At 38.4% G+C, this 10,773-nt stretch overlaps 1 protein-coding gene across 1 annotated transcript in view; it reads right to left on the bottom strand.

Annotated features, from left to right (window-relative positions):
• Positions 1 to 2,089: 2,089 nt before the first annotated feature.
• Positions 2,090 to 10,773, bottom strand: part of CACNA2D3 (calcium voltage-gated channel auxiliary subunit alpha2delta 3) — a 385,100-nt gene continuing 376,416 nt past the window's right edge. The window contains exons 35-37 of the mRNA XM_031058245.1: positions 4,221 to 4,333; positions 3,335 to 3,417; positions 2,090 to 2,498 (exon numbers count right to left, since the gene is read on the bottom strand). Coding sequence (XP_030914105.1) covers positions 2,406 to 2,498; positions 3,335 to 3,417; positions 4,221 to 4,333 — 289 coding nt within the window. The 3' untranslated portion in view covers positions 2,090 to 2,405. The remainder of the gene's footprint in view (positions 2,499 to 3,334; positions 3,418 to 4,220; positions 4,334 to 10,773) is intronic.

Raw genomic sequence — 10,773 nt, 5'->3', positions numbered from 1 at the left:
GGCTTTATCAACCTGGATTCACACTGCACCAGAAACTACTAAAAAATAGATACAAAATTAAAAATGCAACTTCAATAAGAGAAATGGCCACTCATAAAACTGTTTTTACACTTAGCAATTGACTTGGATTATTCTGTTTAACACAGTGACTTGTTTGGGTACACCGAACAAGTCTTCATAACTTTGCCTTAGTGTGTGAAAATGAACTGTCACATTTCTCTGAGCAATATTCATTTACATGCCCATATTTAAATCTCTTTCTCAATATTAATTTGGACTGTCATACTTTAATCTCTCTTGTGGCTTCCTGGCTCCTTTGCAATTATAAACCACTCTTCTCTTCCCAAAATGAACAATTAATTACTATTACAGATTTTCACCTAGCATTTGTAGAAATACACTTTCTCCATTAATGTATTTCCTTTCTTTGTAAGCAATGATGATTAACACATCAGACAGTTGTATGCAGAGCTTTTCAATAGCTCTAATGAGAAAGATATCTTTTTCCACGTTCTACTAACACGGAAAACCACCTGTATTGTATTGGCTATAACCATTAAATACCATTACAGAAGAATGTAATCAGATATACAAAAGTTATGAGGTTGCAATGTTGTAAATCCTGGAAACTCAGAAGGAGAATCAAAAATTAAATCCTTTATTTATAAAGTATTGACATTATATTTCTTTGTTTGTGAGAATGATGGAGGGTAAAGGGGAATGGAGCCCAGAAAAAAAACCAAGCAAAGAAGAGCAGGATATCCATGTCAGCTAAAGTGGAGAAAATGGCTGGAGTTCCCAATTTGCTTAGTAAACAAAGAATGTCACAAGGACAAGAGTTTGACTGAATGTCAGCTGGAAAATTATCCCACAGAGAAAGATTTTGAGATCAATAAGTCTGTAGGAAAATACTCAAAATAAAAAAAAATAAAAAAGAAGACATGAGGAAAATAAATTTATGAGTGCAAAGACCTGAATGGTTTCAGAATCAGAGGGAGTACCAGTGCATTTGAACCCATTAAAGCATTGGAGTGGAAATTTTGTTTTACTAGTTCTTCCCCTTACAAGCTGAGTAGTATTCTTTAAAACAAAGCCCCTCTCAGTGGCCTAGCTCCCTGTTCCCCCCCAAGATACACAGCAAATCTGCTTAGCATTTATCCAAGGCTGAAAGCAAACTTACACCCAACGAGGAAACTGCAGCCTCCAAGCACCAGATTTAGAGCAGTGGCATTTTATTTTGCATTTAACGTATTATATTGTTAGAAGGACAGGTTATCCTTTGATAGCATTCTATAAAACTCCAAAGAAAAACTGAGACTATCAGAGTTCAAAGATCAAGATCTTCAGGAAATACATTCACACCAGAACTCCAAAGAAAAACTGAGACTATCATAGATCAAGATCTTCAGCAAATATATCCACACCAGGGACTTTGCTGCCAGTTGCAAAAGGAATATGCTCATCTTCATTACCTCATTTCCCTTACAAAGAGGAATGTAAGGCCTGGAATAAAAACATCCTGGTCTAGAACTTTGTCTACCCATAGGGACACTCAAAACCAATTTTCTTCTGACACAGATGTGCTGCAAGTCAGACTTTCTCTGCTTATCACTTTCCTCATAAGGAGCTTCTCCTGTCTGACATGAGATCAGAACACCAGCAGAACAGTGTCACCCTTTGATCTGGGCTGTTCTAGATTTCTTCCCAATTCTTTAGGTAAAAAATATTTGATTTATGCCATCTGCAGCCAAATCAACCAATTTGACCCAAAGCTTGCCTGAGTTAGAAGGCTTTAATAAGACTTTGACCCACTTTCTAAATGCAGGTAAGATATTTTATGGCTATTTCCAGAAACCAAAACTTCATATTCAATTCAGCACCATATATAACCTGCCCAGCTTCATACACACACAGCTTGCTAATAAAAGCTATTCTGCCTTATTGCAAAAAGCAAGTCCCCATTTTCTTCTCTGAATTTTTTCAGAAAGAGGCTAAAAGCATAATAAAATATCATCCATTTATTTTATTTTCTTCCCATCATTCATTATTTGAACAAATATATTAGCATACTTAAAATACACTCTGAAACTGTGATTTTAATATACTTTATTGAAAAAAGTACACAGTTTAAATTGTATTCAATGGGACAAAGCAATGGTCACCTCTATCTACCAAGTCCTTTTTTGATGAATCATGACTGCCATATGCCAAATTCACATCTGCACGACTTGCAAAGTAAAAAGATAAATCTTTTTTCAACATATCTTTAAGAATTTATATCACCAACAGTTTAAAATCATGAAATGCTGATGCTCTGACTATATTTCATGTCCTCTATGTTGCACCATTTCCCAGTTCACAGTTTATCCATGTTTTAGCATGCCAGTTGAACACATCAGTCAATGTCACCTGGAGAAAATCATCAATAGCAGAGGAAGAAGAACAAGAGAAGGTTTAGCACTAAGGCCTGAGACACCGCCACATTCTCTTGCATTTTCCTAAAGAAAATAAAACAACAACAAAAGAAAATAAATACAAGCCACTACAGTCAATTATGACACATTCTTTTTTAGCAAACATAGGCTTAAGAGCAAACAACAAAGCCCATAAGTTAAATATACTCAGAAAGTAATACAAGTACATGTTTTGAGTTGAACAAGTTTAGGTTGTAGACTGAAACAGCAAGCACTACACCATCCCTTCCATTTTCTACTTTAGGTCTTGTTCTACATTGCATTACATCAGCAGAGGCAGAAATTAAAGCTCCAGAGTAAGAAGGATGACAATGAACCTATCCTGTACAAGCCCCTGGAATCACATCCTGGTCTCTACCAGCTCTCCCTGGCACTGTGTGAGAGCATTATGCAGAACACAGAGCAGGAAATACACGCAGTGGAGGGGTCACTATCCCTCCCAGGCAATATTATGTGTGAGCACAATGACTGTAGCATGACAGGTATGATACTGAAGCTAATTACTGAAGCAAACATTACCAGCAGAACATTCCCAGCCATCTCTAAGGAATCCTGTGGTCACTGCTTGAGCCAGAGTAAGTTCTCAGATACTCCTGGTTGCCAGTGCTCACACCCTACCACGTTCTCTGACATGACACAAACCAGTCTGCAGAAGCAGCATCCCAAGGCATTGTCTACATGAGTACAAAAAAGCCTTGTAGCACTTACAATATCCCTCATATCCCTCACTTCCCTGACACTGAGCCTTATGACTATTTCCCAACATTTCATCTTGGAAGATATTTTTCCTATTAATCATTTTTAAAGAAATAAAAAAATTACCAGAGTTCAAAAGAAAGAAAAACCAGATAGAAACTTACTTCAGGGTGAAAACCATGACAAGATTCTGGGCGTCTTCTTATCTTCTGAGATTTCAACCGTTCACATTTAAGGGATTCATTATGTACAAGGCAGTTAAGGAGAGATGCTGAGCATTGCATTCTCATGGGAGTGTTTTGAAATGAATACAGTGAATTTCAGCTCCTTTCTTCCTGCCCATTAAAACCCCAAGGTGATATGTGTGGTCACCACAAGGACAAGAAAGTGATTCTAGTGCTTTCCTCTCTGTGATCTGTGCTTTCAACAGCACGTGTGCATTTATATTGCTGACCTGTCTTTCCATGAGTCTGCAATAAAAGCAGACTGCAGGCTGCTTCTGAAAAAGCAAACTTTTCAAACTTATGGGAAAAAATGAATCCAGAACTACCTGAACTACAGAACAGCAAAAATTAGGAAGTAGGGCAACCAAAAAATCAAGTGATATACTTACTTTGCTAAATTTTTGTAGATTTGGAAAGCAGGACTCTGAAACATTTTCAATGCTCCAGTCAAACCTTAAATAAAGACATATCTGTATTAGAGGGAGTTCTTTAAGTTCCAATATAATGAGGTCCATTCTTATAAGAAATGTACATATTTAGTGCCTAATTTGAAAGATGTTTAGCTGTCTAAAGATGACCATGACCTTATGCTACATAGGATCCATGTAAGTGTGTTTGCTTAATTCATATTGGCTGTAAAAAACAAACAAAAAAAAAGCGAATGCACATTGAAAAAATGTGAGAACATATTCCCAGATGGTTTAATTTCAAACAGCACATATAATGGGTGATAATGTCATGCAATGCAAGTTTTACATGATAAGAAGTTTTTCAATATTTGCATCTTGAATCTCTTTCTGACCAGTTTGTAATAATAAAAGGATATATCTTATTTCTATAGGTGCCATGGTAATTGGTGGGATAGAATCACAGAAGCATTCATTATCTACTACCACCATGAAGAGGTTGCTACTTGGGATCTGCTGGATAACAAAAGACCTGAAAATTAAAAAGAAAACAAATAATGGTGACATTGTCAGCATTTCTGAGCCACTGGTTCTTGTTAGGAGTTTATCAGACTTTTATGTATTTACAGTCTGGAGTGGAACAGATCCACAACACTAATGAAGGTTCCTCTGCAGCCACACAGTGACAGCTCACAGCCCCAGACTTGAGTCTCTGCAGTTGTATCAGGGCCTTTGTGCACTCTGGGTCTTGCTTGAAGCAACAGCAACTCCTGATCTCAGCTTTCATCTGTCCTCTGGAGAGCCATTTTATTACTGAGCCAACAAAACAGAGATTAGACCTCAACATTTTCCAGAGTGATTTATTTTAGAATAATGACTATCTGGTATAAATATGGTGATAACTCAGCACCACATTCAAACAAAGTAGGCAACTCAAAGGGAGAGCAAAAAAATAGACATTTTTTGTAAGAAGGAAAGCACCCAGGGAAGGATCCTCTGGGCACCAGTCAGTGATGCACAGAGTTTCAGTGGGCTGAACCCTTAAGCACATACCAAAGAGAAAAAGAGGAAAAGGCAGAGCCAAATAGACACTATTTAGCCTTTCCTTTGAAACTCAGGACACAGTACAAAGAATGGGTCTAAGCTCAGACCCAATTCTACATGAAATTTTGAAGCAATCTGTTAGAATTTGTACATCCTATCAGCAGCATGTCAGCCATGTCAAATATCACTGAAATCTGGCAACTCCAAGAATTAGGTGTTTTGCAGTGTGGTTTGCTGTAAATGTACAGAATGCTAAGTGAGGGTTTGAGCACCAAGAAGATGTGGAGAGAAACATATTTTTCCTCAGACATCTTTCTTTAAAATACATATTGTCTTACTATAATAACTCCCTGCTTTTTCCAAAGATCACAGAAGATGAAATAGCAGAGAGGGCAGGGAATATTTAGACCTAGCCTAAGAAAAAAAAAAATTGGAAAACTTACTATAAAAATGTTGCCAACGGAAAGATTAAATGCTTTTCAGTATTTTTTAAACTTACTGAACCTCCATTAAAATTACACTTAGAGTGATCTGCAATATGTTAACTTTATGTTTATACATGAAATATACATTTATGGCATAATGTAAAAGGCTGAACTTTATAAATGTACCTACCAAACAGCTGGAGCATGTAGCAAGACTGACATCATTGTAATGGAGCATCTGTGGCTTTGTGGATTTGTGTGTGGGAGAAATGGGGCCAATAAAAGGAAAGGAGGAAAAATCTTTAGCAGGCAATAGCACCAAAATTGTACTGCATGAATTTCTCAAAACAGTTATGAATAAATCAAACAGTAAAGGATAGAAAAAACATTACTTTTATTGCCAGAAATTGGCACTATTTGCATTTTGTGCAGTCTGAAACTTATATTCATTGTACCTTTAAAATTAGCTCAGAAAAGAATCTGATGGGCATAAAATGCTTTAACAATTAATTGGATGCTAAATGATTAATTTCTTTTTGCTGAGAAGGGAGTAATTACTCTTCTGTTTTACCTGTGGTGTGCCCAAATCCAAGCCCATTTGTGATCCCCCTTTTTGTCACCCCAAGCTGAGCACTGGAGCCTGTGGAAATCATGTACCCCATGGCCAGGTTTAAATTAAGGTGCCAGCCCATGAAAGCTGGGCAATTTCCCATTCTGATTCTTCTTTCACCCACTCTGAGGTGCCACAAGGGCTGTGCAGTAAAAGCTATTCCTTCCTCAAACTAGAGAAGGGGGAAGAAAAATTCCCATCACTTCACCTAGCTGGGGTGAAAGCACTGCGTCCAGAAGAGTGTTTCAACTACAGAACTATGATGCTGAATAAATTACTACACAACTAAGCTATGACATCTAACCAATTTTCTCTATTGTTTTATTACTGCAAGCCTTCACAATTTTTGATTTAATCAATTTGAGGACTGCAGTACCTGCACTGACTGATGAAAATTAGGATTTAATCAATTTGAGGACTGCAGTACTGACTGATGGAAATTATGAATTAAAGGCAGTTCAAAGAGCAATATATTAGTTAAGTAAAAACCCCTCTTTAGGAATTATGTCATAGGTATCAACTAAGTACCTTGAGTCTGTTTACCAAACAGTGAATATTCTTACAGACCTACAGGCTGTTTAACTAGTACAGAAGTTTGTGAAGTGTCTCAGCTTATGGTGGCTGCCACAGAGCTATAAAGAAACAGACTGAAAATTTTGGCTCTCTGTAGCATTTTTTTTTCCTTAGTGCACAATAACAACTTCACTAATATCTTGAAAAGTGAAACAACTTGCTTCTCATCCTCCCACTAGAAGTAATTTTCAAAGAAAATGTTTTCTTCCATCAAGCAGTATATGGATGTCTCCCCTTACACAATTCTCAAATATAATCTGCAAATGAAGTTGTAAAGCCAACATACCAACAAGTGAAGACAGAGGATTCAAGACCTAGATTGAGCCAAGCAAATAAATAAGGGCAAAAAATGTCCATTTTAGCTTTCTTTCCTGTTAATAGTTTGCACAAACAAAATATACCTCTTTCAGCTGCTGTAATTTAAGATCATTTCACAGTCTTGAGATATTCCTACCCTCACCAGATCAGTGGCAAAGAGGTTTGTGCCAGTTGTAACCACCACGGTTGCTGTGTGACTATTCAGATAATTCACATGGCACTGCTTCCATGCCCAAACTGGATAAAGCACACAATCATCCCAGCAGCAGCTCTGCCCTTTGAGACCAGCCTTCTGTTCCCATGGTGACATGCATATGCATCTTTGAAATTCATTTTGAACATTCATGCCAGTAAGTCTCAGGAACCAAACATTCAGAGAAAACAAAAGGTGCACAAACACAGTCAGACCAAAGCCTTTCAGAGACTGAGACATTCCACCAAAATACTTCACCGTGTAAGCCAAGGCTCTGTTGCAGGGGAGAAAAACCTCCAGCAAACAGCTTCCATGGCTGCAGGGAGAAATGAAGTCTCTGACAAAGTAGGGAAAATGGTATTATCTTTTTGTGAGATCCACTGTGAGGCTCTAAAGGTTCTCTTACAATAACCATTCCTGAACACCTGCTGGCTTAAGCTGGCATTTGTGTCCCTGGTAATATGGAAACCAACTCTCAAGGACTGAGTAAGGGGTTTGGCTGAACTTTATTGCTGCTTTAACAATCAAAAGAAAGTCTATGTTTAAGTGCTTTATTATTAAAGAGAACGTTTCACATTTAAAGGATAAAGCTCTTCTTGTTTTAAGTAATATAAATCTTTTGATTTGAATCCTTTTCCTCTACTGCAGTATCATCACCATCATTCAGTGGGGCAGCACAGGAATAGGCTTGCAAATATCACCAAATATAAAACAGACTAAACTGTTAGGGTTCCTGTTGAAGCTACATTGAGTCAATAAGAAGCTTATTAATAATTTCTCCTCCATCTTTCATCCACTGAGGAACTAGCTTGGTTTATTTGATGTACAGGTTCAGAGGCTTAAAACAGACCTGAAAACAAACTGTTTCTTGACTTTGTGGGGAAGGTGAGGAAGGAAGAAATTTAATACTTGAAAGGGGTAGACAGAGAGGGAGGAAGAAAATCTAGTTATGCCAAACTATTTTGTTAATGAAGAAAAAATAACAACAGAGAGTAAGTCTGCAAGGAACTCTGTATTTTGAGTCAGAGTGTTACATGACAATTTTGTCATGTTGCACACACAGTATCTGTTTCTTTTTAACCTCTTTTGGTTTTGGTCCACATAAAAACATGAGCACAAATAAAATGCAAACGGATTTGGGGGAAAAACAGCTTCATGTTTTAATTGGAAGTAGAAAATATTTGCTCAAAAAGCAATACTTATTAATCTGTTCCTTGAAAATTAATTTTTCATTGTGCAATTATAAAAAAATAGACTTGGACTGCAGGTACTGCTGTGTTCATAAATTACATTTGGTAGTCATGCTTCTGAAGGCATGATAAGAAAGCACACTTTTAATGTGTGTCTGGTGGCTAAATCACTCTTCCCACAGATAATCAGTTCTTTCTAACTCCTTTAGGCAGCCTGTAACTTGGAAAGCATCACAAGAACACTGCAGTGCAAATGCTGGGCTGCAATCACAGCTGCTGCCTTTGAGCACATAACTCAGGTACCTGCAGTGGAAGGGTAAGAACCTCCAGCTCTGGACACGCAGAGACACAGATTATTCAAGGATAATTCGGGTCAGGAGCTTGGCTTTGGGGATAGGAGTCATCCTCTGCAGGAGGGTCCTTCTCTCTAACGGATGGACAGTGATCCTGCAGAGAAATGCATCCTGAACAGGGTGAAACATGACACTTAAAGCTAAGTGGGGGCTACAACACCTGTTCTTAGAGAGCCAGCGCATTACATTCAAATCTGGTTTGTTGAGGTTTTTGTTAGTTTTTTTTTTTTTCTAGTTTTTGTTTAGTTTAAATTTAAATTGGAATCTCTCCCTTGTATTTGTATATGTAAAAGTCTTTAAAGAGTTATAATATATATTCTGTTTTTATAATAATTGCTTCCACAGACTGTGTTTTAAAAAAACCCCGAACAAATCAAACCCCCCAACCTAATTCCCAAAATTCATATTATAGGAATCACTTTCTTCTGTAAGAAGAAATAATTACAATATATACAGTACAGAAGCAGGGCCTGAGCTGACACTACCCTTGCAGCACTGCCTTCTCTCCACACTTCCTTCTCTTCCTTTCATCTTTCTGTCTCTGAACTCCTGGGTGGCAAAGTGTTTGTGAGGGAACTGGGAGAGGGACAAACTTCTCTGGTAAAGGAGGAAGATGCTCCAAGATGGAGGAAAGGACAGGGACAGCAGGACAAGCAGCGACAATGCCCTGTGGGAGAGGATCTAGGGAAGCAGGTTTGCTGCTCCTTCAGGAGGTGCTTTTGCCATGAGGGCTCTGCAGTGTCTCCTTAGAGATTCTGGAGCATTTCCCATGCTGATGGAAGCAGGCCCAGCAGGAGCAAGGCACAGCTGTGCCCTTTCTCCCTCCTGGCTGCTGTATCTCCTGACAGACCAAGCCCAGCTCACTGGCCAACCTGCAGATCACACACTTCTGTGAGCCACTGATTTCCCTTCTTAATGCAGGCCATTGCTTCACTACAAATACCTCAGTCATGTGGTGCAAAATCTGTATGTGGTGGCTTAACAACTTGTCTCTGAAATGCAGTTGGCTCCCCCTTTCCTTTCCTAGCATGGCTGGATCAATAACAGGCAAAGCTGAGGGAATTCTATTTCAGACACACCAGAGATGTGTCTCACCAGCTAAGCAAACCTAACCTTTAAGTTGTTTACTCCCCACTATTTGACTACAGCATCTGCTCTTAAAGGAAATCAATATTACAGTTGAGCAGCTTAGTCTCTGTATTTCCATGCAGGAGAGGTAATCCATTTCCTTGTCCACTGGTGTTAAACTTTGGACAGGATATAAACTGAACACAGACGTGAGGTTTCCCTGCTAATGAGCAGCCACTTCCACAGCCCCAGCACAGTGAATTTTGGGGAAACTGCTTCAATGCAGCATTTCTTGCATGGGCCTGGGGGTGGGCCAGGCAGCTGTAAGAGAGGACACAGTGATAATGGGTTGTGCAGGCTGAGGATCCCAAACACCACCATTTCTTGGTCATTTGCACTGAACTACTTTCCTTTTCCTGGCCTGCAGCCCTGGTGCCATTAGCTCTGGTGGCTACTGACACTGACACAAGGCTTGTTTCAGCAACAAAGAATGGCAGGGAACCTCCTGGGAGCATTCAGAGTTCTCTGATTTTCAGATCCATGACTCCTTGTTTTCTTCAAACAGCTGCAAAGCCTGAAAAGTGTTAGAGGGAACAGAACTAATGTCAAGCAGCATGGAACTCGGAAGACACAGGATAAAACTATGCTTGTGGGACCAGAACTTTTAGAGAGAATATCTTCTCATTATACTGAAGAATGGAAGATATTTCTTTGTAATTTGGGGAGGATTTGAACACAGCAACAACACTAAAAGCAATTCAGCTTGTTTAAAAACAATGCTGTGTGTTTCCTGTTAAAAATTAATTCTTTTTTCTCACAGAAGTACTTCATTATTGCACTTTGCTTTAAAAAAACTTTGTTCATGAGTAATAATTGCTGATCTATATGCTGTATTTTATAATCAGTAATCTCTTTTAATTTTACAAAAATACCTTGCTGTTATATCTGTGCTTGTAACAGACACTCTGCAGTAGAATATGTGGTCGTGACAAACACATAGCTTAGGCAGGATTTTCGTAACATAAATATTTAAATCACTGTACAGATTCACTCTTAATTCCATGCTCAGGAGGCTTAGCAGCCTGATTTAAGGGCAAAAAAATCCACGTATGTATTTTCAATTTTTTTCCTTAATGACCACTGGAACACTATTACTATCGTTTAATGTCACAATGATGACTATGGGACTTAAAATCAA

Source organism: Geospiza fortis, unplaced genomic scaffold, assembly GCF_000277835.1.
Source record: "Geospiza fortis unplaced genomic scaffold, GeoFor_1.0 scaffold78, whole genome shotgun sequence".
Taxonomy (NCBI): domain Eukaryota; kingdom Metazoa; phylum Chordata; class Aves; order Passeriformes; family Thraupidae; genus Geospiza; species Geospiza fortis.
This window is presented reverse-complemented; position numbering and strand designations above follow the sequence as displayed.